The 27,382-nt window shown below is 39.6% G+C and overlaps 1 protein-coding gene across 1 annotated transcript; it reads right to left on the bottom strand.

The window, feature by feature from the left end:
- Positions 1 to 240: 240 nt before the first annotated feature.
- LOC129711263 (ELAV-like protein 1) lies at positions 241 to 27,350 on the bottom strand. The gene is made up of 6 exons (XM_055658787.1): positions 27,205 to 27,350; positions 22,170 to 22,397; positions 11,059 to 11,162; positions 8,872 to 9,025; positions 7,463 to 7,688; positions 241 to 1,629 (listed from the first exon to the last, which is right to left on the bottom strand). The coding sequence occupies exons 2-6, from the start codon at positions 22,378 to 22,380 to the stop codon at positions 1,302 to 1,304; spliced, it is 1,023 nt and encodes a 340-aa protein (XP_055514762.1). The 5' UTR covers positions 22,381 to 22,397; positions 27,205 to 27,350; the 3' UTR covers positions 241 to 1,301.
- Between the last annotated feature and the right edge of the window lie 32 nt (positions 27,351 to 27,382).

Genomic DNA, 27,382 nt, shown 5'->3' with positions numbered 1-27,382 from the left:
AAACTTTCCATTCAAAATCCCCTGCTAGCACCCCTGTAAAAAGATTGTTTATAAAAATAGATGCTCTGTGAAGCCCACTTCAGTACAAGGTGTAAAAATCTTTGGCAGGATACCTAAAGATCAGGTGCCTGATGGCACACTGGTCCCTAAAACCCTACCATAAATTGTAAAATAAAATTGAAGCACTAAACAGCAAATTAATTTTAAAACAGAAAAAAAAAACCCCAAAACAAAACAAAATTGGAGCAAAACAAAACAAATTTAATGATCATAAATGCAAAAGTAAAATCAATAGTCAAACAAAACAAAGGAAACAAAATGAAAAGAAATTATATAACAGAACATTAACAAAATTCAAAGGCAGTTTGATAAAACTTTTAGATTATTCTTTAAATCTATTTTAACAAAGCTTTGTGTTGACAGCTAACCTGCATGGAAAAACATTTAAGTACTTTCTATTCTGACGCATTATCCCAGCTTAGCATGTCAATTATGCAAAAACAAAAAAGTTAATAAAGAAATGCAATGGAGTTCACTAGATGGGGTGCAACAAACCTAAACGTTCAAAGGTTTGAATCTCCAGGAACCTACGGGAACATTTAATCTTCTCAAACACAACTTCCCAATCATGTTCTTCCACCTTGAAATTTGGCAAAATAGGTTAAAGCTACCACACTCCATTCTTGCACTATATACTGCAAAACAAATCAAATGCAATTTTCACTCTTCACACTGTTTTTCTTGAGAAATTGGAGGACAGCAAAGGTACAATTTATATCATGTACAGAAAAATATTAGCTACAGACATGGTTCAAGTGTGTAAATGAATAATTCTCAACAGATTAACTTTAACGAAAGAAATCAGGCATATTTAAATTCAGAAAGGTTCACTAATATATGAAGCTATGCTAAAAAGGTTGTAGAATTATGTAATTGCCTACAACCAAGGGATTCGATCACGAACTCCTAGTTACAAAACATACTAAAAAGAGGCTATTGCAAATTAAAGTCATCTACTTCAAAATCTACAGAACTAAGGTATTAGTTCAATATTTCTCCTCCTAATTGGGTGTGTGGAAAAAAAGTAATATGGAAGGTAAGGTATCAAACATTTGAACATTTCTTGTTAATTGCATCCCAGAGTAATAGTAATATAAAAAAATCCTTTTCACTTATTCTATGGTAATGGTAGACAAAACACGTCTGTCACAACAATAAGAGTTGCTTTACACAAGTGGACTTATTCACCTTTCAGCAGTGTATTTCTAATCAAATGCTTACAAATGCGCTTAAGCTTTAAATTATGCCTTGTGAGATTTGCTGGTTTTGAAGGAGACCTGAAGGATTTTGTCTCCGAGGCGATAACCATTTAAGCTAGCAATGGCCATGGCAGCCTCCTCATAGTTTGTCATTGTTACAAATCCGAACCCTTTACACTTGTTGGTGTTGAAGTCGCGTATAACTTTGACATTGGTCACAGCTCCGAACGGGCCAAACATCTGCCACAGGATTCCCTCATCTGCGTCTTGGCCTAGGTTGTAGATGAAGATGCACCAGCCAGAAGGATTGTGACCACCAACGTTCACACCCGACAAACTACTCATATTGTCAACACTCATCGGCGAAAACCTAACAAAAAACAAAGAAAATTAACTCAAGAAGTTGGTGCCAAAAGCTTCAAAGTAATAAAAACAAATCGAAATTAGTAAAAATTCACACCACCTCAAAAAATCAAAAGGACACCAAAAAACTCGGGTCATAAGACAACGTGGAAGCTAATAATTTTAAGATGCTTGATCGGAGTAGATCCATACCATGTTTGTACAAATGCACAAGTTAGCACACCTCAACTGTACCCATAAGAGTTATAATCCAATACTATTATCCAACAATTTAATATCCTTCACTTCTACAATTAGTACAGCCAAGCAAAATCAAGTAATCTCATGTCTATTACATTCTACATGTACATAATTGCTCCTAATAACAACGTATTATGAACCCACTGGAATTTGAAAGTATTATCACCAAAGTAAACTGACCTGGTTCAAGTATGTCACCTTGATTCGAATTGGTGCTGCAACGTTTACCACATGCTAGGTATAAAAGATTACACATCCTATTGAAAAGAGAGGCAGGTGTGCAGAGGGGCTGGGGTGGCTATGCTGGTAAGAAATGAAATTCAGTCCTTAGTAAGGGACGACATAGGATCAGAAGATGTGGAATCCTTGTGGGTAGAGATAAGAAACTGCAAGTGTAAATAGACCTTGATGGGAGTTACATACAGGCCTAATTTGTATCCAAAATCCTAGTCAGGATGTTGGGTACAAATTACATCAGGAGATACAATCGGCACGTAAGAAAGGCAATTTTACAGTGGGTATGGGGGATTTCAATATGCAGGGTGACTGGGAAAATCACGTTGGTACTGGATCCCAAGAGAAGGAATTTGTAGAGTGCCTAAGAGATGGTTGTAGTTGAGCCTTCTAGGGAAAATGCAATTCTGGATTTGGCTTTGTGTTACAAACCGGATTTGATTAGGGAACTTAAGATAAAGGAACCACTAGGAGGTAGTGAGCATTATATGATAAAATTCAACCTGCAGTTTGAGAGTGAGAAGATGAAATCAGATGTGTCAGTATTACTATTGGATAAAGGTAACCACAGAGGCATGAGGGGGGAGCTGATTAAAATTGATTCAAAAAGGACCCTCGCAGGAATGACTGGAGCAACAATGGCAGTAGTTTCTGGGGGCAATTCAGAAAATGCAGGATCTTTTCATTCAAAAGAGAATGAAAGATTCCAAAGGGAGAATGAGGTGACCGTGGTGACGAGGGAAGTCAAAGACAGCATAAAACTAAAAGAAGATGCATGTAATATTGCAAGGATCACTGGGAAGCTGGAGGATGAGAATATTTTAAAGACCAACAGAAGGTAAATAAAAAGGCAAATCAGGGAGAAAATATGGTAAGCTAACCAATAATATAAGAGGATAGCAAATTTATTTTCAGATATATAAAGAGTAAACGATAGCCAAGAAAAGATAGGCTCACCTTCTTGATTAGTAAGGGTGTTAGGGGTTATGAGGCAAAGCCAGGAAAATGGGGTTGAGAGGGAAAGATAGATCAGCCATGATTGAATGGCAGAGTAGTCTTGATGGGTTGAATGGCCTTATTCTGCTCCTAGTACTTGTCAGAGATGCCAAGTTTTGTCAGAGCATTTCAGTATTCTAGTACCTGAAAATCAGTATTTTGCTGAGGAAATCAGCACTTCTACGCGGTGCCATTTTGCTGAAAAAATGTTATTTTTATGTGCAGTCATACCCATGTAAGAGTACAAGAATGTATAACTTTGCAACCAATTGACATGTCTTCTTACTTGACAGTGCATTTCTTACTTGACAGTGCATTCATTACCATCTCTTTGTATACTGCTGTCTGAATGGCTGCTTCCTGCTTTTAGCACCAGATGATGATGATGTAGAAGCCATTTTGGAAGCCTCCCTCGCTCCCCCCTCTCTCTCTCTCCCCCCTCCCTCTTCTCTCCCCCCCTCTTCTCCTCCCTCCCTCCCTCCCCCTCCCCCCCCCCCCCCCCGTCTTTCCCTCCAATCCTCCCTCTCCTTCCTTTTTTTTTTCTCCCTCCCTCTCTTATTCCCTACCTCCCTCTCCCCCTTGAGCCCACCCACCGTTCTGTAAAATCAAGGCCAATCCCAATGTAACTGCAATCCCCACTGGTAACCTTTCACCACTAGGCTAAAGAATAATCAAAGGCTCAACTACCATCTGGAAAGAGAATTCCAAAGACTCATTGTTATACGAGAATTTTCCTGAACAGTCTATGGCCATAGCGCAATGTGTAAAGCCCATAGCGCTCCAGCTGGTAGCGCTATTTTTTGAATCCATAACGCTGTAGCCGACAGCTCTTCGTTTAAATTCCCACGTGTTAAACTGACAGCGCTCTGTTTAAACCTGGAGCGGGACAGGCAGCGACTCTGGGGGACATTTCTGGTCGAGACCCTTCTTCATATTTAACACAAAATCGTACACGTGTTCTAATCTCATCTCTGTACAAAATACGGAAAATACGTACAATTTGCAGCTCAGACTTATGAATGGACATTGGACTACTTGAAAATTATGCTGGAGAAGTAGTAATGGGGAATAGAGAAATGGTAGATGAATTGTATACGTTTGTGTCAGTCTTTCCAGCGGAAGATACCCATAACGTGCCTAAAATTCAGGAGGCAGAAGCGAGTGGAGTGACTATTACTAACGAGAACGTGCTTGGGAAGCTGAAAGGCGTGAAGGTGAATAAGTCGCCAGGATCAGATGGACTATACTCCATGGTTCTGAAAGAGATAGCTTTAAAGATCGTGGAGTCATTAGTAGTAATCTTTCAAGAATCACTAGAATCAGGAGTGATCCCAGAGGACTAGAAAATTGCAAATCTTACTCTGCTGTTCAAGAAGGGAGTGAGGCAGAAGAGGGGAAACTATAGGCTGGTTAGCCCAACTACAATTTTAGATTTTAGAGTCCATTATTAAGGATAAGACGCCCGAGTACTTAGAAGCACATAAGATAGGCCGAAGTTAGCATAGCTTTATGAAGGGGAGATCTTGCCTGAGAAAGTGAATAGTGAAAGGCCTGGATAAAGTGGATGTGGAGAGGATGTTTTCTTTTGTGGGAGAGTCTAGGACCAGAGGTAATAGCCTCAGAATTAAAGAACATTCCTTTGGGAAGAAGATGAAGAGGAATTTATTTTGTCAGAGGGTGATGAATCTGTGGAATTCATTGCCACATAAGGCTGTGGAGGCCAAGACAATGGATATGTTTAAGGCAGAAATAGATAGATACTTAATTAGTAGATGTGTCAGGGGTTATGGGTAGGCAGGAGAATGGGGTTGAGGGATAGATAAGCCATGATTTAATGGCAGCGTAGATTTAGGCTCAAATGGTTCAATTCTGCTCCTATCACATGAACATATGAAGTAAATAGCAGGACTGACAATGGAGAGTCAGTGGAAGTTGTTTACCTGGATTTTCAGAGGCCTTTGATACAGTGCCATACGTGAGGCTGCTAAAGATGAGAGCTCATGGTATTAGAGGGAAGATACTAGCATGGATAGAAGGTTGGCTGAATGGCAGAAGTCAAAGAGTGGAAATAAAGGGGGCCTATTCTGGTTGGTTGCCAGTGACTAGCGTTGTTCTGCAGGGGTCGGTGTTGGGGTCGCTATTCTTCATGTTGCATATCAATGATATGGATGATGGAAATGAAGGCTTTGCGGTCAAGTATGCAGATGATACGAAGATAGGTGGAGGGGCAAGGAGTCAGCAGAAGTACTTGGACAGGTTGGGAGAATGAGCAAAGAGGTGGCAGATGGAATACAGCGTATCTAAGTGTGAGGTCATGCACGTTGGTAGTAGGAATAAAGCTTAGACTATTTTCTAAATGGGGAGAAGATTCAGAAATTGGACTGTTAAGAAACTTGGGAGTGCTGGTACAGGATTTCTAAAAGGTTAATTTGCAAATTGAATCGATAGTAAGGCAGGCAAATGCAAAGAGAGCATTTATTTCAAGAGGACTAGAATATAAAAATAGGGATGTTAATAATGAGGCTCTATAAGGCGCTGGTATGACCGCATGTGGAATATTGCGAGCATTTGTGGGTCTCATATCTGAGGAGGAATGTGCTGGCATTGGAGAGGGTCCAGAAGAGAATAATCCCAGGGATGGTTGGGTTAATGTATGATGAGTGTTTGACGGCACTTGGCTGTGCTCTATGGAGTTTAGAAGGATGAGGGAGGATCTCATTTAAACCGAACAGTAAAACGCTTGGATAAAGTGGATTAGGAGAGGATGTTTCCACTAGCGGGAGAATCTAAGACCAGAGGGCACAGCCTCAGAATAAAGGGTGTACCTTTAGACGGGAGATCATTTAGTCAGGGGGTGGTGAAATTGTGGAATTATTGCCACAGACAACTGTGGAGGCCAAGTAAAAGGGTATGTTTTAAGCAGAGATTGACAGATTATTGATTAGTAAAGGTGTCAAAGGTTATGGGGAGACAATAGGAGAATGGGGTGGAGAGGGAAAGATAGATCAGCCATGATTGAATGGCAGAGTAGACTTGAAGGGGTGAATGGCCTAATTCTGCTCCTATGACATAAATCTGCCATTTTATTTCAACTAAACAAAACAAAAAAAACCCCACCTCATAACATCAATTAAAATGTTTCCTAACAAATACCCTTTTATGCAATTTTCTTTGAAATAAATAGAATAAATGTAATAAAATAACTAGACAGACATTTCACTGGGAAAAATACAATGGGATTTTTAAACGTGGGAAGCAACTAAAAATGACAATGCAAATTGTGGAAAACTTAGCACATTTGTGAATATTTTAAAATCTAAACCATATGCAACGTTGTTCCAGTCCACTTCGATTTTAGGCCACTTCCCAACTGTGAATAATTACACCTTCTCACCAGAAAAAAAAGCCACCTTCAGACTGCCACCCACTAAGGTGGCCCCAAAACAAGTCTCTACCAATTCTCTTTTCCCATGTCGGGTCATAAATATTTTAGTCAAATCAAGATTTAACCACCCTTGCTGGGCCAACGAGGTATTAATCTGCAAAGATAATACCTCAATGGAAGATCAATAACTCAATGAATTTGTTTCTCCCTAACCTCATAACCAAAGTGTTTTGAAATCAAAGTCCATATTCAGTCTGGGTCTTACAAAATGTGAGAGAAATCTGCTGGTGGGACTTAACCAAACTATCCAGCATTACCTAAAACAATCATTAGAGGATCTTGGAGATCAATTAATCCAACAATGCTGCCCTTTAACAAGATCCTCATAAAAATAAAATTAAGCTCAGAAATTGCTATTTGACTGAAGTATACAACATTTTTTTGAAAATTCTTTAGCAAGTCCCACACTCATCACATTATTTCCTCCATAGTTGCAGAGACAATACAAAGATTAAAAGAAACAGGAAATAAAGGAAAATAGTAAACATGTCATGGTCTCCGAACTGCAAAGGTCTGCAGAGGTGCTGAAGTAATGGCTCCATCTAAATCAGAAAGGACTAGATCCATCGGATAGCTGCGAACAATTACATTTGGCCTAAAGCGGCACTACTAATTAATCCAAGATGGCTCAACCATACCCACTATTGCTGTCGGGTTTCTATAAGTGTACACAGAACTAACTATAACAATATCTGTAAACTGAACTCAAATCCGATAAATTATTTAAGTTAGTCAAGTTCCAAATTGGTGCTCATTGAAAAGCAAATACACACATTTGGCCACATAAGATTGTTAGCATTGCACAAGAACATCTAAAGTAAAGATAGTTTAAGTCCACAAGAGACAAGCAATCATTCAAGGTATTCTTTGCTTCATTCCCATTAACCCCATCCCCCCAAATAGAGCAAGAGTAACAATAACATACCTAAATCTCTGTGCCTGATGATGCAATGGTCCTGGAAACCGCCTTGCTGGTGAATGGTACAGCTGTGCCAGCAAGGATGCATTTGTTTTCTGGTTAGGATTGGCTGCAAGTTTTACTGTAATTGGCTCAACAGCACCTGGTGGTTTGTGCCCATTCAAATTGTTAATAGCCTCATCAGCTTCAGATTTCCTGTCAAAACGAATAAAAGCCACTCCCCTGGACATACCTGAAAACGGACAATCACCATCAAATTGATCAATATAGTGATTAGGGTGCCAGCAATCCTTCAGGTGCAGTTTATCAATACAGTGCATTGATGTGTTCTGGTATACATCATCGTTACACAGAAAACCCTTGCAATAAAGGATCACTGGGGTTGGACGAGGATAGAGTCCATTTATTGCTAAATGTTTGCTACAACCGAGTGAGGGAAGTAAAGTTTAACTCGAGATTGGGAGGGAAGAAACGGAGCATTGGGGGTGGAAGGAGAGGATGGGGTGTTAAACAAGCTGGAATTCACACGCCAGGGAGTCGCAGAGCAGAGCCCCTGGCCCCACACACGGACGGATCTGGTACTCACGTCGCCTTCATGCTACTCACTCTCTCTATTTCCGCAACTGGAAGCATGCAATGTGGGGGGGGGGGGGGGGGGTTGCGAGGGATGCAACCAGAACCTTGGTCTGCTATAACCATAATCTACTATATAGAGGACCTTTATTGAGTGGGTTTACTGTATTAGTTTCAAAGTGGCATTGAGATTATTGAAAAAATATCCACACATGATCTTGGAAATAAATAAGCACAGCATTTATCAAAAGATCAGAGGTCATAGAGATAATGAAATCAACAGTTTAAAAGTCAAAGACACAAATTACTAGCCCTATTAATTCAATTTACGAATGCAAATTAACTTAACTAGTAACATTCCCCAATTGAATTACCTTTCCATAATATCTGTATAAACAGATGATGGCTGGTGGGTTATGGTTTATTTGATAGCTTGCCGGGTAGGAGAGTAACCACTCCTCCTCTTCCTGTCTCACGAGTGGTGTTATTAGGTATTTATGTCCAATTTAGCCCTTTTCAACAGCCCTGCAGCTATGGAATTTGGAGTACAAGGATATCCAATCAAAAGAAGTCTAAATTAGGATGACTTTAAATGAAGACAGGCAGCCTATTTTTTTTTAAATGGTATTTTCTTTGAGCAGACTGTATGCTGCCCCTTGCCCAAGCGCTGTACATATTGCACAAGGGTCTTGTTGGGTTCCAATTTCAGATTTTGTGAATTTTAACAAACCATCTACTTTATGAAGTTTTGGAACCTCACTATATGGAAGTTATAAATATGACCAAAAAGTACATGTAGAAATAATCCTTTTATCTTTAAAAGAAATATAAAAGTCACCCACCCGTGACTTGGTCAACAAGGACACGGGATGTAATGATGCGACCATAACGTCCAAATAGCTGCTCTAAATCCTTCTGAGTCATTGTCTTTGGCAGTCCACTCACATATAGGTTTGCATCTTTGATGCTATCGGAGCTTGGCCGGGCATATGAAACCTTTCAAAAGGATATACATATATATTTAAAAAAAATCATATCCATTGCCAAAGTTAACAGTTACTTACAATAACTGCAGTAACAAAATAGTACAACTCAAGTACTTGTTCTGATTTTCACCAATCTATCTGTTAAAGATGTATCTATCCATGACAGTATTGGTGGGAATGACCACCACAAAGTCCTATGGAGACAGAATCCCAACTTCACGTTGTGCGTCACTACTACCATGCTAAATGGGGCAGTCTACAAACCCAGACCCAATAGCTTAGGACTGGGTATTCATAAGGTACAGCGAGCAATCAGCAGCAGCAGAACTACCCACAATCTGCAACCTCATATTCCATGCTGTATCAACACTGTCAAACCAGGTGATCAGCCCTGGTTCAATGAAGAGACCAAGTGGGCATGTCAGGACGAGCACTAGGCATACCTCAGATAGAGGGACCGACCTGGTGAAGCTTCAAGGAGTGCATGCATGCCAAATAGCATGCAGTAGAAAGCAAAGTGATCCCACAACCAATGGGTCAGGTCTAAGCTCTACCGTTCTGCACATCCTGGTGTGAATAATTAAACAACTCCCAGGAGGCAGCTCCACAAACACCCCATTCTCAACGATGGGTATGTCTAGCACACCAGTGCAAAAATGAAAGCTGAAGCATTTGCAAGTATCCTCAATCAGAACTGCCATGTCGATGTTCCATCTTGGCCTCCCACAGTGGTTCTCAGCAGTCTTTAGCCAATTCAATTCACACTTGATATCAGGAAACTGCTAAAGGCTTTGGATACAGCAAAGGCTATGGGCCCTAACAAAATTCCCCTTACAGTACTGAAGACTTCTTGTCCAGACTTACTGCGGCCTTGGCCAAGCTGTTGCAGTACAGCTACAACACTGCCATCTACCAGACAATGTGGAAAATTGCCCAGGTATGTCCTGTCAACAAGTAATTGGACAAATCCAATTTTGTTAATTATCGCTCATCAGTCTACTCTCGGTCGTCAGCAAAAACTGATGGAAGAGTTCACCGATATTGCTATCAAGTGGCACAAAAACGAATCCACAACGCTGTAATAATGAGCATATTGGCTTTGGAAAGGACATAGCTCTAAAATACACTGCATAGAAAGCTCTTCAGTCTATCCCTAATTAGTACCCGTGAGGAAGACTCTTGTCTTCTTCAGTTAACACCAGAACAGGTTTGATGAGAATGACTAGGGTGCCAAGGAGCTAGTTAACCAAAGCACTAGACTTTCATGGATTGAATTCCACATCTCTCAAGGGAAGAAAAGCTGGTATACCTGAAGGAATATCCAAGACTTGGAATCTTATAATCAAAAAAAAGATGCTGGGTCCAGGGCAGCATATCCAGCAATCAGCTATAACTACCAGCATTTGGATTCTTCAGTACATTCAATATCATTTATGGCATAAACACCCATGGGGTCATCCTACTGAGTCAAGAAATAAGAGCTTATCAAGCAGAGTTTGCAAATTCTCCCTTAGACCCTGAGTGTTCATGATGCAATGCACATTTTTTAGATGTGATAGTTAAGTTAATTAGCTACTGTAAATTAACCAAAGTGTAGAAGGCTGAGGAGAGAATCTGAAAGGCTGTTAATGGGTATATGGTAGTGAATAGGCTACAGGTGAAAAAAGGGAACAGAAATACTCTGAGCTGGTAAAGACTTGAGGGATAGAATGGCCTTCATTACATCATAAGGAAATAGGGAAGCAATGAAGATGTACAATGAACCCCTGGAAAATACAGATTATTTTCCTTGTTTTGGTAGCTACTGCCTCAGTAAATAGTTCAGATATATGGTCAGGCATAAATAATATCAAGAAACATGGAAAATAGGTGCAGGAGTAGGCCATTCGAGCCAGCACAGCCATAAAATATGATCATGGCTGATCATCCAAGATCAGTACACTGTTCCTGCTTTCCCCCCCATATGCCTTGATTCCTTTAGCCCTAAGAGCAAAATCGAACTCTTTTGAAAATATCACATGTAAGATTATATTAAGATCTTACCTTAATAGTTTTTGATTGCAGCCTCAGACCATTGAGTGTATTAATAGCTCTCTCTGCATCTTTAGCGTCCACGTAATTCACAAAACCATATCCCAGGCTGTGTCCTATTTTAAACAAAGTGTATGGTAAGCAGCATCCAAGTTAACATTTCCTTAGTGTTATTATCTCTTCGTATTCCATTTAAATTAATTTACTTAGAACAGCGTTTTATCAGCTGCATTATGTGAAAATAATTGCTCACTTGAACATGTGCAGAAATGAAAACCCTAGAGTCTAAAATTTCCTCAAACCCACCATCCTACTTTGTTAACACTTGCCAAAAATACATCACCTGAATAACACCCAGGAGTTGAGGCATGTTCCAAGGAAAGGCTGACAGAATGCAGTAGCTCTCTCTTGCAACACTAGAATTTCTAGATAAAGCCAGTCAATCCTATGATCAGTTTCCTTTGGAATTTTATATTCCTTTTCCAGCATAAAAATTGCAAGCAAAATCAGCAATATATTACAACTGAAAAACGATCAATGGCACCAAATTCCACCTCAAGAATTATACTGATTGAATAAAACAAGGCCCGTAACTCACAATCCATCTTCATTTCAAACTGAAACTGCACTATAAACCCAACCAAGTATAGAAGTGACACTGTCCATTCCATCACTTGCAATGTACATTTACAGTACAATGACAACACTGTGAGAACATAAAAGTACATTAGAGAGTAGAAACAAGGAAATGCATGTGTTCATTTACAAAATAAGACAAAGTACTGGAGTAACAGCGGGTCAGGCAGCATCTCTGAAGCATGTGGATAAGTGAAGTTTTGGGTCGGGAATGTCCTTCAGACAAACATACATTTGTTCATTCATACAAATATGAACGACCAAAATACATTCATATCACTAAATAAGAATTTCTATCGCATTAATTTCCTGGAGCCTTTGTGGGTAGAGCATGCACTACAGGAAGGATGAGCAAATGGCGAAGAGCAGGGTGGGCGTGGGGAGGGGGTGGAGATGGAGGGAAGAGAGCATGAGAAAGAGCGAGTGCAAGAAGAATGTGAGAAAAAAAAGACATTGCAAAGTAAAAAGGAGAGAAGCAATAGCCAGGTGTTCTCCACAGCGCTGTGAACAGCATTGGAAAATACAGGAGCAGAGTACAAAATAATTATTGATGCTGGCAACAATCACAGAGCTTTCATCGACATACAGACATCAGACATACTGCATAGAAGATGCTTTCCATGATCAGGACTGTGTTGAGGAACAATAATGGAATTGGTTATTTTAGATCTAGTTTCACTAATGATTCTTGAGTGGTTCCTATCTCCAATTTATAAATCTATATTGTGCCATAATTAAGCACCTGTCCGATTCGACCCATTTAGATAAACTGTACCATAATATTCAATGGATTTTAGCCATTTTGTTAGAAAAACATTTCCCAGGAACTCATCATTCCTGTACATCGTAGAATGATTGTATTGTACAAAGAGATAGGGGTAATTGATGTTGATAGATTAAGTACCTTCAGGGAAGCGATTTGATAGAATGTCACAAATTTAGTGCAATTTAGTCTGAAACCTGGACACTTGCATCTAAACAAACTATACTATTTTGAGTATTAATTCGCAAACCACTTTAAAAGGAACAGTGTGCAAACAATGGATGAGATTTAAGTTTACAATATATACACGATTTTAAACCATAAAAATTGGCGCCAACACAATTAGAAAAAAAGGATTATGCAAATTTGTACGACAAAAGCTAGTCATGAATGAGACAATGTGGGACTTCCGGCTTCTGTTACTCCTGTTCAATAGTAGCAGTGACAAGAGGGTAAGAGCATAATGGTGGGGATCCTCGATGATGGATGCCACCTTTTGAAGTAGTGGCTCATGCAGATGATTTGAATGGTGGAGAGACATCCGAGTCTTTTGCTTTGAAGTGCTGCACCAGCCCTTGATGCAATCAGTCAGATATTTTCTGCAGTACATCTGCAGAATTTTGTTCAAGTATTCAGTAACAGACCGAATCGCTTTAATCTTCTTAGAAAGTAGAGGAGCAAGCATGCCTTCTCTGTGATTACAGCTATGAGCTAAGCCCAGGACAAGTCACCCAACACATCAATGCCCAAAAATTTCTATCTTTCACCAACTCACCAATTAAAAATGGAACGCAGTCTCCCGATCTCTCCTTCCAGAAGTTAATTAGTTGCAAGTTATGTTAACATTGAACTAGTTATTGTTGTGACACCAATCACAGATGTTATATTCTTTCCTGTACGCTGACTCACCAACACCTGTGATTCAGCCAACAATAGTGGTATCATCAGAGTACAGCAGCAGGCGAAGCACCCAGGCTTGAGATGTTGATGGCTAGTGAGTGGACAAATTGTAATATTTCGAAGTTCGCTGATAATACAAAATTTGTATCAGTGTAGATTACGAGGAGTATGCAGGGAGGCTTTAGAGCAATACAGATAAGCTGTGAATGGGTGAGGAGGTGGGAGAACGAATATAATATAGAAAATGTGAGGTTATTCATTGGGTGCGAAAAATTAAAAATAAAAAAGCATTTTCAGGCTTAGTTGATCTTGTATACGAATAAAGTGATGCTAACATGGATGTGGGAGCATGAAAGGCAAATGGTAAACTAGCCTTTGAGCACTAAAGAGATCTTTCTGCATTTATATAAACCCCACATGTTATTACATCTAGAATATTGGGAAATGGGGAAAATGGGCCCCGAGTCCAGGGGGTGGCACAGGGAATGGGGGGGGGGGGGGGGGGGGGGGGGGGGGGGGAGTGGTAGAATTCTTGTTTGTAAGTGAGTTATCTAAAATTGAATATGCATACTGTTTGGTTGTAAGCTATCCAAGAGGAATACGACTTCTGTTGCTCCAATTTTTGTAGCCTCAATCTGGCAATGGAGGTAGCCCAGGACAGAAAGGTTAGTCTGTGTAGAGGCAAAATGCTGGAGTAACTCAGCTGGTGAGGTAGCATCTCTTGAGAGAAGGAATGGGCGCGTTTCGGGTCGAGACCCTTCTTCAGACTGATATCGGGGGAGGGGGTAGGACAAAGATCGAATGTAGTCGGAGACAGTAAGACTAATGGGAAAACTGGGAAGGAGATGGAGAAAGAAAGCAAGGGCCATCTGAAGTTAGAGAAGTCAATGTTCACACCACTGCGGTGTAAACTAGCCAAATGTGGTGCTGTACCTCCAATTTGCACTGGGCCTCACTCTGACAATGGAGAAGGCCCAGGACAGAAAAGTCAGATTAGGAATGGGAGGGGGAGTTGAAGTGCTGAGACACCGGGAGATCAGGTAGGTTAAGACGGGCTGAGTGGTGTTCAGTGGAACATGGGGTTGGGAGCTAAAATGGTTAGCAACCGGGAGATCAAGCAGGTCTTCGCGGACTGGGTACATATGTTCGGCCAAATGGTCGCTGAGTCTATGCTTGGTCTCACCATTGTAAAGGAGGAACACCGAATGCAGTAGATGAGGTTAGAGGAGATGCACGTCGTGAACCTCCGTTGCACCTTGAAAGACTGCTGAGATTCATGTATGAATGCGAGGGAAGAGGTATAGGGACAGGCGTTACATCGCCTGTGGTTGCAGGTGAAACTACCTGCAGGAGGTGGATTGGGTGAGAAAAGATGTGTGAACCAAACAGCTGCGGAGGGATTGGTCTCTGTCAGAAAAAGGTGGGCTTTGAAGGTGTGATTGATGGTGGGATCATGCTGAAGGGTGTGTTGCATGGTGTGCCTGGTGGGGTGAAAGGCAAGGACCAGAGGAAATATATTCTTGTTCCAATGTGGGGGAGGAGGAGTGAGAGCAAAACTACGAGGATATGCAAGTGAGGGATTGATATCAAAGCTATTGGAAACCACGTTTACTCAAGAAAGAGGACATCTTGTACAGAGAAATCAAGCCTATACTCTTGTTGAGTTGGAAAGTACATTTTTCAAATATTTTTGGATACGAGTGGAATTTTGCAACATGGGACAAGTGCAAGAAAGTGGCAGCGAGGTAAATTAAAAAAAAACAGCCATAATCTTACTGAATGGCAATGCAGGCATGAAGGCCTGAATGGCTTCCTTCTGTCTCTTACAGTGCCCTCCATAATGTTTGGGGAAAGACCCATCATTTATTTATTTGCCTCTGTACTACACAATTTGAGATTTGTAATAGAAAAAAAATCACATGTGGTTAAAGTGCACAGTCAGATTTTATTAAAGGCCATATTTATACATTTTGGTTTCACCATGTAGAAATTACAGTGTGTTTATACATAGACCCCCCCCATTTCAGGACACCACAATGTTTGGGACACAGGTGTTTGTAATTGCTCAGGTGTGTTTAATTGCCTCCTTAATGGTATAAGAGAGCTCTCAGCACCTAATCTTTCCATCACCTTTGGAAACTTGTATTGGTGTTTATCAACATGAGGACCAAAGTTGTGCCAATGAAAGTCAAATAAGCCATTATGAGACTGAAAAACAAGAATAAAACTTAGATACATCATCCAAACCTTAGGCTTACCAAAATCAACTGTTTGCAACATCATTAAGAAGAAAGAGAGCACTGGTGAGCTTACTAATCGCAAAGGGACTGGCAGCCCAACAGCTGATGACAGAAGAATTCTCTCCATAATGAAGAAAAATCCCCAAACACCTGTCCGACAGATCAGAAACACTCTTCAGGAGTCAGGTGAGGATTTGTCAATGACCGCTGTCCGCAGAAGACTTCATGAACAGAAATACAGAGGCTACACTGCAAGATGCAAACCACTGGTTAGCCGCTAAAATAGGATGGTCAGGTTAGTTTGCGAAGAAGTACATAAAAGAGCAACCACAGTTCCGGAAAAAAGTCTTGTGGACAGATGAGAGGAAGATTAACTTACACCATAATGATGGCAAGAGCAAAATATGGAGGAGAGAAGGAACTGCCCAAGATCCAAAGCATCTTCTTCTTCTTCTTCTTCTTCATACCACCTCATCTGTGAAACACAGTGGTGGGGGTGTTATGGCCTGGGCATGTATGGCTGCTGAAGGCTGCTCACTTATCTTCACTGATGATACAACTGCTGATGGTAGTAGAATAATGAATTCTGAAGTGTATAGACACATCCTATCTGCTCAAGTTCAAACAAATCCCTCACTCATTGGCTGGCGGTTCATTCAACAGCAAGACAATGATCCCAAACATACTGCTAAAGCAACAAAGGAGTTTTTCAAAGCTAAAAAATTGTCAATTCTTGAGTGGCCAAGTCAATCACCCGATCCAAACCCAATTGAGCATGCTTTTTTTTGGTGAAGAGAAAACTGAAGGAGGCTAGCCCTCAAAACAAGCATAAGCTAAAGATGGCTGCAATACAGGCCTGGCAGAGCATCACCAGAGAAGACACCCTGCAACTGGTGATGAACATTAATCGCAGACTTCAAGCAGTCATTGCATGCAAAGGATATGCAACAAAATATTAAACATGACTTTCGTTTACATGACATCGCTGTGTCCCAAACATTATGGTGCCCTGAAATGGGGAGACTATGTATCATTACTGCTGTAATTTCTACATGGTGATACCAAAATGTTTTGGTTTATTAAAAATTGTGTCACCATATATTTATTAAAATTTTAAATACTTTATTAACATCTGACAATGTGCACTTTAACCACGCGCAATTTTTTCTATTACAAATTTCAAATTGTGGAGTACAGAAGTAAATAAATAAATGATGGGTCTTTGTCCCAGACTATTGGTAAATATTTAACTTCTAGTGAAATAATCTCAGCATCATTTTCACTTGGATATTAAGGATTGCTTCGATGAGAAGCTAATTGACAGTGATAGATACATACCATTCCTATTGTTGGCCAACTACTGAAATAAAATGTGACCCAAACTCAGTTTCATTAAGGCAGACTCAAATGGGATCATAAGGGAAAAAATGACCACTGAATAAAGAAAATATTGCTGCCACTTAAAGAACACAGAAATATTTGTTCATCGGTTAGGAGCAATATAGATGTTGACACTTTATATACCCTTCCCGATCACCGAACACAAAAAGGAATAAAGGAAGAGGCACAGGTAAATTTCTGTAAACCTGTCCACTTTAAACAAAATTAGTAGATTGTTCTCTCCCAATGTAAAATTGAACCAGAAATCTGCCTATTTTGCCTTGTTTCCTAATTATTCTACGTCTACACATTAGTTTGGAATAATTAAAAATATTAGCGTTTTAAATACACAAATGCATAGCCAATTTGTGCAGAAGATAAATATCCATATACAAACATGCTTACGCTTAGGTACACATTTACTTTACAAAAGTAAAATTATGGGTTTAAAAACGCAAAGTTGCATTGCAATTTAAATATGCGGCAAATGCTGTTCTGTTAAATACAAACATACAGGTATCAAAAAATTAAATTTGTTCATTGCTGATTATTCATGATACACATTGCCTAAAAGCTATATTTCTTTTCTCTATTTGGGAGGTGGTATAGTATAGATTGAATGAAAAAGTCTCGAAAAATTATGGAATTCCTTGCAATTGAAACATTTGCAGCAGATGTTGGACAGCTCCTGCCAGCAGTTAGATAAGCAGCGTGGAATGTTGCAACAGATCAAATACCTCAGTTTCATTCAGATAATCATTGGGCATGGCTTGGAGGTAGGGGATAGCAACCATGGGAGAAAGTATGTAAGTTGACAAGACATTCTATCCTGATCTTTATTCATGATTTTACTCTATACATGTAGAGTTACTGAATTGGTTACTTTTCCTTCCCCATGCAAGGAAACCAGAAACCCAATTGTCGTTCCCCACTGGAGCCCCAATGAAAGGCAGCTAATTCATCAGAAAACAGGGATGGGTCCTACCTGTCTGTTTGGCTCTGTATCACCCACATCGTACATTTACCTATGAACAAATCAAAAGAACATCTGCTCCATAAATGGTTCAAATGTGAATTGTTTAAAGATGAGCAAGAACTGGGTGGCTTGTAAGGATAAGGTGTTGAGAGCTAACATAATGCATCACAGATGAAAGGAGTGTTATTCACCTTTGATAATAATTGCCTATATGTTTTTGATTTGGTATCAGTTGTGCTGCCTTATGAAATTTGCTAGAAAGGAATTGTTGCATACATTTCCACCCCAGGTGACTAATGCTCAACCCATTCATGTGAATGAGTGTTTGAGAGACCAGTGGGATGGATTTGCCTCTATTGTTGGGCTTTAGGTATCCTCTGCCAGATGGAACTTGGTTTGCAGCATATCTGAATGGCTGAGTTTGACGCCCTGCTTAACTACTATATTGCCAGGAACCTATTTGGGTTCCAAACAATTCTGCAGAATGAAACCTTGCCCTAACCTGGGGAGAACCTGTATGCTACAAAAAAAGGAGAGGAAATCATCATCATGTACCACTAACATAGAACTTGATTTACCCGTATACCACTAGAATTATCATTTAAAAATGTGGTTTGCAGAGAATAATCAAAATATTATGCGATATCTTCACATTGATAGATACATACCATTCGAGCTCCACCCTTAATGTATTTATCTTTTATAGCTGGATAACAAAAAGATCTTTAGGAGAAGTGAGGTATGGTAGAGTTGGGTAAAAAAAGACCACGAAGAATCAAATACAAGCATTATTTGGTGATTCTGTTTTTTTTTTTTTGCTGTGCTTTAGTGAAGATGGCAGTGGGGGGAAGAAATAGGTCTGTGTTATTGGCTGGCAATAGAAACATCCTTTCCTCGTACCGGGATGAAGATCTCACAAATCCAGGTATTTCTGAATTAAGAGCAAATATATTGGCTAACACAAGAATTAAGCACAATAAACTATAATCATGCTGCACAAAATGGATCAAAATATGCAGCTGCACTGAAACAAAATACATTTAAACACCCATCATAAAACTAATTATCTGCTATTAGAAAAAAAGTGCCTTTCTATACTATACCAGAAATAGATGTGCAATGGATAACTTCACATCTGCACATAGGGGCTCAAAACATGTTTTTTGGTTGGTTGCACTTACTGTAAAAGTAATCTAGTGCAGCAAACAGCACAAACTTTTTTCCTCAATGATTACTCTGTACAACAGTTTTGTTTTTCTGGATTAGTGGTGAATATCATTGTAATATCTTGCTCATACATGTATAAAGCATATTTTAAAGATGTATTCAGAGATATGGTATCTATTACAAACAGCATTCAAGAACGATGTTTACTGAGAAAATATGGGTGGAGAAGCATGCCTACGATTTCTGTTAAAATCCAAATGCCCAACTGTGTTTGCGACGTGCTTGCGTAAGTTACAAATGCAAAACACCTCAATTAGCAACACATCTGAAAATTTAGGCAAATTATAAACCTCAGTCTACAAATCATGAATATTGCAAATTCTATTGTATTATTTTTATTTGGCCATAAAAGGAACATTTACAAAAGAACAGCAGTTTTCTAAGAGGTCATGACTTACTGTTCAATTTCTACTATTAACATAAGTATCTTTGTTTATACCATGAAACAGCTACTAATGTTGACCCGCTACTTTATATGTGAAGGTCATGGTTAACAAGCAACCATCTTAAATGATGCAACAAGAAATTCTTAAAAAAAAATACCGAATCAAATGTTTTGCAGTAAAATAAGTTAATCATTTGGAAACTTAACTGCAACCGGGAGAGATCTCTCATTCAGTGACATTGGGTTATTGAAGACCATCTTTACTGAGACTTGCTAATAACCATCGTATAGTTCCCAAATTAAGCAAAATGAGAAACTGTCCAAGAGATGAAAATAAAATAAAAGACGAACTTTATGTTCTCATATTCAATCTGGTCTATAATTATATATTTTAGAAAATGTTGCTTTCCTGGAAATTTACAAAGAAAAATGAAAATCAAAAACTATTTTCATTTATGAACCTATAAATATCATTTGTTACCAAACCAGCAGAAATCTACTGAGTATTCCACACGCTAGATGTAAAATATAAGCACCTTAGTATTGTTTGAATTACATTTATCAATCTCAATTTTAGTTTACAGTCAGGATTATATTTATAGCTTATGTAACAATGCAACTACCTATATGCTTCTCCTGTTATGAAATAGTAGGAGGGGGACAAATGTGGGTCCTTGGCAGAATTTACAAAGGAAAATAAGGAAATAGCAGACAAATTAAACAAATGGGTAGAAGGGTAGAAGACAAAATAGCTGCAAACAATTCTGGAGATGCTAGAAACTAGCAAGTGTGAGGAGCCAACGGATATCAGTATTAATAAAATTTTAAACAATGACAAATAGGGGTGATCAAATCTCATGGACCCAATGATGTTCGACCCAAATTCTGGGAGATGGCTATAGTCAATGGATACATTATTAGAGACATTGAGACTTGGCCTGTAAAACTGTACACCCTAGAAGAATTGGAAATGATCTCATCAACACTTTAAAAAGTTCTTATAGGCCTCAACAGAGTGGATGCACGAAGATCATTTTGCCTGACTGAAAATGTAGAACAACCAGAATAAGAGGCCGGCTGTTTAGGACTGATATTTATTCAGGTTTAACGACGAGTTGTTGGAATTCTCTACCTTGAATATACTCAGACATTGAGACAATTCAAATCAGAGATTGATCACGGTGTCCAATAAAACAATATATCTTTTTGGATATTAAGGCAGTTGGAAATAGCGCAGGAAAATGGAGCTGAGATAGGAGACAAGCCATGGCCCTTATGAATGGTAGAGCAGACTTATGGTTCCAGATGTCATACTCCTATTTTTAATTCTAAAGTTGCTACTTTGAGCTTGCATGAAAATAATCTAAATTTCCAGGTGGTGTGATCACCAGGTCCTTGTTCATCAGTCTATGAAAGTAAGCTTGCAGGTACAGCAGGCAGTGAAGAAAGCGAATGGCATGTTGGCCTTTATAACAAGAGGAATCGAATATAGGAGCAAAGAGGTCCTTCTGCAGTTGTACAGAGCCCTAGTGAGACCACACCTGGAGTATTGTGTGCAGTTTTGGTCCCCTAATTTGAGGAAGGACGTTCTTGCTATTGAAGGAATGCAGCGTAGGTTTACAAGGTTAATTTCCGGGATGGCGGGACTGTCATACGCTGAAAGAATGGAGCGGCTAGGCTTGTACACTCTGGAGTTTAGAAGGATGAGAGGGAATCTTATTGAAACATATACGATTGTTAAGGGTTTGGACACGCTTGAGGCAAGAAACATGTTCCCGATGTTGGGGGAGTCCAGAACCAGGCGCCAGTTTAAGAATAAGGGGTAAGCCATTTCGAATGGAGACGAGGAAACACTTTTTCACACAGAGTTGTGAGTCTCTGGAATTCTCTGCCTCAGAGGGCGACGGAGGCCGGTTCTCTGGATACTTTCAAGAGAGAGCTAGATAGAGGTCTTAAAAATAGCGGCGTCAGGGGATATGGGGAGAAGGTAGGAACGGGGTACTGATTGGGGATGATCAGCCATGATCACATTGAATGGCGGTGCTGGCCCAAAGGGCCGAATGGCCTACGCCTGCACCTATTGTCTATAACGGGCATATTTTATGATAAATACAGCTTGCCTTGATGATTAACAAAATTGAACAATTTACAGCGTCCAAAGTTACGGATGAGTAATACATTTTTGTCATTCTTCTAAATACAGTTTACTTGTTAAGATAGACTATGGCAAAAGCTTTTCTACCCTTTTATTTTAATGGCTCGGTCCCCAAATTCCACAAAGCAGAATCCTCTCAATACAAGGAATAAATGTTTTGTCAGTCAAAACATCACCCCAAACTGCATAATTCATCATTCACAAATGCAATCTGCAAGAAAACAAACTTGCGGTAATACCCCAAATACAATATTGCTCTGCTGGCAGCAGTACTTTCCCAAATAATGTTACTTTTTACTTAGTGAGGAGTAAATTGCCCAATGCAATTCTGCAGAAGCAAACTTGAGTTTAACAGTAGTTTGGAAAAAAAATGACATATTCAGTAGCAAAACAAACATTTGCATATAAATCCAAGAATAAAAATACAAAGTTTGCAGAACTTTTACCCAGAAGACCCTTACCTGCAACCTTGTCACGAATGAGTTTGGCAGACTCCACCTCACCTATGCTACCGAAAAGGCTCCGTAGCTCATCCTGCGTCATGTTCTGAGGCAGATAGTTGACAATTAAGTTAGTTCTAGCATTGTCATCTCCATGATCTTTGCAGTCTTCAGCCATGAGATCAAGCCCTGCTTGGTAACCGTTACTGTAGCAGGAGTGGCCGTTTGACATTTCACAAAATAGCTCACCTGTGAAAAGATTAAAGTATATACATCCATCACAGTTTGGAAAAGAGGAGTCAGACAAGCTGGTTGAATTAAATTTAATACAACCAAATATGAAAATGAACATTTTGGCAGAAAGATTAATAAACATCATAGATTAAATAGCAGACTTTTGAAGGTTTGCAGAAGCATCTAGGTCCAAGATGGCATACATTCTTGAAAGTACCAGAAGATATTAAGTGAGTAGGAAGGAACTGCAGATGCTGGTTTACACCGAAGATAGACACAAAATGCTGGAGTAAGTCAGCGGAACAGGCAGCATCTCTGGACAGAACGAATGGCTACCTGTTCCTGAGTTCCTCCAACATTTTGTGTTTATCTTCACATGATATTGAGTGCCTGATTAGTAACATAAATGGCCCTGGGATTCATAGAGACAGAGTACAAAGTTATATTGAATCTGTACAAAACTATTTTTTGCCACAATAGTGGTGTGCTCAATTGTGGTAAGAAATGTGTTAGATGGTTGTAGGGTCATGAATCATTTGGATAAAATACAAAGAAAAAAGCCCCATTATAAGATGTTTCAAGGGCCAGTTTAACAGATTATGATTCTGAGCATGAGGTTCATGGACAATGTCACCAACAGAATTTTTTATTATGATTTATAATTTATTGTTGAGAATAGTAGCAAGAGAATTACTGCCTTAAAAACGGAACTGGATAAATACATGAAAGAAAGTAATTTGGTGGACTCTGAAGAAAGTGGAATTGGTGGGATAATAAGACAGATGGGATCATCCTCAACTTTTAACCATATAACCATATAACAATTACAGCACGGAAACAGGCCATCTCGGCCCTACAAGTCCATGCCGAACAAATTTTTTTCCCCTTAGTCCCACCTGCCTGCACTCGTACCATAACCCTCCATTCCCTTCTCATCCATATGCCTATCCAATTTATTTTTAAATGATACCAATGAACCTGCCTCCACCACTTCCACTGGGAGCTCATTCCACACCGCCACCACTCTCTGCGTAAAGAAGTTCCCCCCCTCATATTACCCCTAAACTTCTGTCCCTTAATTCTGAAGTCATGTCCTCTTGTTTGAATCTTCCCTATTCTCAAAGGGAAAAGCTTGTCCACATCAACTCTGTCTATCCCTCTCATCATTTTAAAGACCTCTATCAGGTCCCCCCTTAACCTTCTGCGCTCCAGAGAATAAAGACCTAACTTATTCAATCTCTGTAACTTAGTTGTTGAAACCCAGGCAACATTCTAGTAAATCTCCTCTGTACTCTCTCTATTTTGTTGACATCCTTCCTATAATTTGGCGACCAAAATTGTACACCATACTCCAGATTTGGTCTCACCAATGCCTTGTACAATTTTAACATTACATCCCAGCTTCTATACTCAATGCTCTGATTTATAAAGGCTAGCATACCAAAAGCTTTCTTTACCACCCTATCTATATGAGATTCCACCTTCAAGGAACTATGCACGGTTATACCCAGATCCCTCTGTTCAACTGTATTCTTCAATTCCCTACCATTTACCATGTACGTCCTATTTTGATTTGTCCTGCCAAGGTGTAGCACCTCACATTTATCAGCATTAAACATTTTACTCGCTGCATGATTGAGTGTACTCCTTTGTGCTCTTGGATTGAAAAAAAAACAAGTGAATAATAATTGCACTCTCTGGTGCCTTAAAATTTGTGGTAATAAAAATAGCAATGGAGAACTGACAGCATCAACAAGTTCAGCTTGATATCTCCTCCAAATGTAGCCATGTAAAAGCCACTGTATACACCAGACTGCACCCATATGTGGAAAGATTTTTTTTTAACTTTGTCCTGTATTTTTATCTGTACGGTTTCAGGTTCTGAGCAGTACACTATCAACTCCAATAGTGATCCACAGACAAATTTGGACATCAAACATTTCGTATTGAAAATATACAGGGAAATAATCTTGAATACTGCGTCAAATTAACTTACTACTGCAGAACTGTGGGATTAGATACAAAATATGTTTTGGATTGCTGACAAGAAATTATGCAGCATGGAAATAGGCCCTTCTGCCCAACATGGCTATGCTGACTAAATTGTTATTCTGGGCTAGTCTCATATACCATAAACTCTTCCTATCCATTATCAGTCCAAATGCCATTTGAAACTTCATGACAGAAACAATTCTGCAATTATTTAGATACTAGGAACTGCAGTTGTTGGTTTACAAAATAGACACTTGGGTAGCTGAAAATCCAATGGTATGACCAGTGAATCCTCCCCCCTCCCCTCTCTCCCTTGTGACCTACCCGGAGGAGCACCCATGTTCCACCTCACCCCTGTATCCAATTATAATTTTCTGGCTTTTTCCTGTCCCCCCCCAACCACAATCAGTCCGACCCAAAACGTCGCCTATCCATATTCTCCAAAGATGCTGCCCGACTCACTGGGTTCCACAGTATTTTATCTCTGCAATTAATGAAGCAGGAATAGGATAGGCAGTAATTTCCAGGGAGGATTAATTAAATGGAGCTTCCACATTCATTTCTGTGTTCTCTGTGAAACAGGACATACATTGAGTGGCCACTGAATCCAAATATCAGCCAACGGGTAAGTGTAATGAATGTGAATGGTTAATGTGGTTTCACAAACCAAGTGGCAAAAACAATACTTATGTGGACCATTGTATTTGAAACTAATTGTACCGATGAAGAGAGCAGGGATTCAAGTAAAGCATGAATGTTTTCTCCTCATACAGGTATGTAGATGCAATTCATGGGCTTTAAAATTGGCATATTGAGCAGTGACATCAGCACTGTTCATATTGATGGATCTATTGTTTTTGATTTTGTATTGATTTTTGTAACAAATTGGCAGGTATAATATTTCTTCAACAAAAATGGAAAATGTTTGCACTGAAATTCATGTGCTCAATAAATACTAACTGGCCGCTCCATATCCTGAATTCCCATTTTACAGTTCAAAATGGTTCTGTGGAAATTCCATTTTACTTGACAGACACGGTGGCAGCAAACAGGTAAAGACAAATTTTCCAATCAAGCTTCATTCTCTCGACTTGTTAACCGTTTCAACTGTTTGTATTATATGGATTGAAAGATCCAAAAAAAAACATTTCTGGTTCTGTCAATAAAGTGTAACACCTATGGCATAATGTTACCTGTCACGGTCAGTGCTTAAATATTTAAATTCTTAAACTGGACACCAAAAACGAAAGATTTGTGCCTCAAATAATTCTACATCCAGCCTATTTCATTCATGGAATAGGAATCAGTATACCCAGACTAAACTGACATGCAACCATCCTCAAAAACATTTTCTTAGTGGAAATGACAAAAATCTTTCCATTGATCAATCCTAACTATTTTCTGACCAGGAAATTCAAACCAAGGGGAAGCCAGCTATCCACACAGTGGATATCGTTGAAATACAGACGTTCAAAATATCCTTCAGGATAAATGAATTAAAACACAATAGACAACAGGAGCAGTCATCCCTAAACCAAATTAACTTTACAAGGAAAGAAATAAGCAAAAATATTAACATTTACTTAAAGCTAATGTTTTTGACTGATTTATCATACAGTATTTGCTAACAGCCAAAATGTTCATCTTCTGTTCAAATGTATAGGAGAGGCTCACTCGGAAGACCCAGTCAATATTTCACCCTCAACCACTACCATAAAATGTTAAAAAAAACTATTTATCTAATTTCATCTGATTCGACTGCTCTTCCCTGCACTATCCCGATATCTCCAATCTCCTTGCATTCTTAAATATCTACCAAGGTTGAATGCATTTCAATCAGCCACTGGCTTCTGGGGCAGAGAACATCAAAGAACATTTTAAGAAAGTCCTCCTGTTGTCAGACCGTTCTAAAGACGAGAAGCGTTTATGTGGGTCGCAACAATAGAAAATCTAAAAGGCACAAGAAACAGTTTGTTCATTTACTTTTACTTGGAAAAGACGGGCTTCTTGATGAACTCATTCATGCAATTACTCTGTATCTAGTTAATTGTAACTAAAAGGAGGGATGAGAATGGAACCGAACCAACTATAAACAAATTAAGGCGGCGAGTTAGTGACAGTGTGTAGAGAATAAATTATGGGCTGGAAAAGGTAGGCACACTTGAACGACCTCGAACAAGTCTAAAATTCCCAATGAATGATTTGTGGGAATTGCGAGTTAATTTTAATTAAACTAAGGAAGATATATTGCATATATTTTGGGCCCATTATTAAAATATTATTTCCTAAATCCAGACGGTCTTCTTTTGATTACGCAAAATTTAAAGCCCTTTGTGCAATAAAAGGCTGAGTGTCGGTTATAAAGGCAGCTGACCCGGGTATGGGCGCATTGTTCTGTCGGGTGCAATGCCTCGTTCCGCCATATCTTCCTACTGAAAACAAACAGATGGGATGAAGGTACCGATGCCTCAACATCCCGTAGCCAAAGACCTTTTTTAAAAAAAAATCTCTAGCCCCTGTATCGTATTTGAAAAGGGCCTCTTCCGACGGAGTACATCCTCGGCCTGGATTTATTGAACCGTTTCCCTTGAGCTATTCAGAGCCCAGGCGTCACTGTTGGCTTCCCCGCTGAAATCCTGGCCTTTGTTCTATCACCGCCCTTTTCTTACTGACTTCGACTGTACCACTTTTCTACATCAGGTACATCAGCCCACTCCAAACAGGGCCTTATCTGGCTTATGCCATCGCAGGCCCAATGCCGCATGGCCGCGGCCTGTTTCCCGGCCCCCTTTGCCGGTTTTATTTTCTATTTCGATAAAGGCACACTTACTCTCTCCGAGCCCCGTAATCGTACGGGGTGAGTGTGTCGAGCGGCTCCTTGCGTCTCTCCGGGGACCCGAGCTGAGGAAGAGGACGAGAGAGGAAAAAAAAAAATTCCCCCCAGCAGGGAAGAGAGGCGAAAAAAAATCCGTTAAAATCAAACAAAGTCAACCCCGCGCTCAGCCGCC

The sequence above is a fragment of the Leucoraja erinacea genome, chromosome 29 (assembly GCF_028641065.1).
Source record: "Leucoraja erinacea ecotype New England chromosome 29, Leri_hhj_1, whole genome shotgun sequence".
NCBI classification, from domain to species: Eukaryota; Metazoa; Chordata; class Chondrichthyes; order Rajiformes; family Rajidae; genus Leucoraja; species Leucoraja erinaceus.
The sequence above is the reverse complement of the archived record's forward strand: the minus strand, read 5'-3'. Positions and strand labels throughout refer to the sequence as shown.

Excerpts from the sequence above, each read along its gene's own strand:
- LOC129711263 (XM_055658787.1), bottom strand. The coding sequence starts at position 22,380 with ATGTCAAACGGCCACTCCTGCTACAGTAACGGTTACCAAGCAGGGCTT. Across the intron at positions 9,026-11,058 it reads TGCAATCAAAAACTATTAAG|GTTTCATATGCCCGGCCAAG; the intron begins GTAAGATCTTAA and ends TCCTTTTGAAAG. Across the intron at positions 7,689-8,871 it reads CCTTGTTGACCAAGTCACGG|GTATGTCCAGGGGAGTGGCT; the intron begins GTGGGTGACTTT and ends GTCCGTTTTCAG.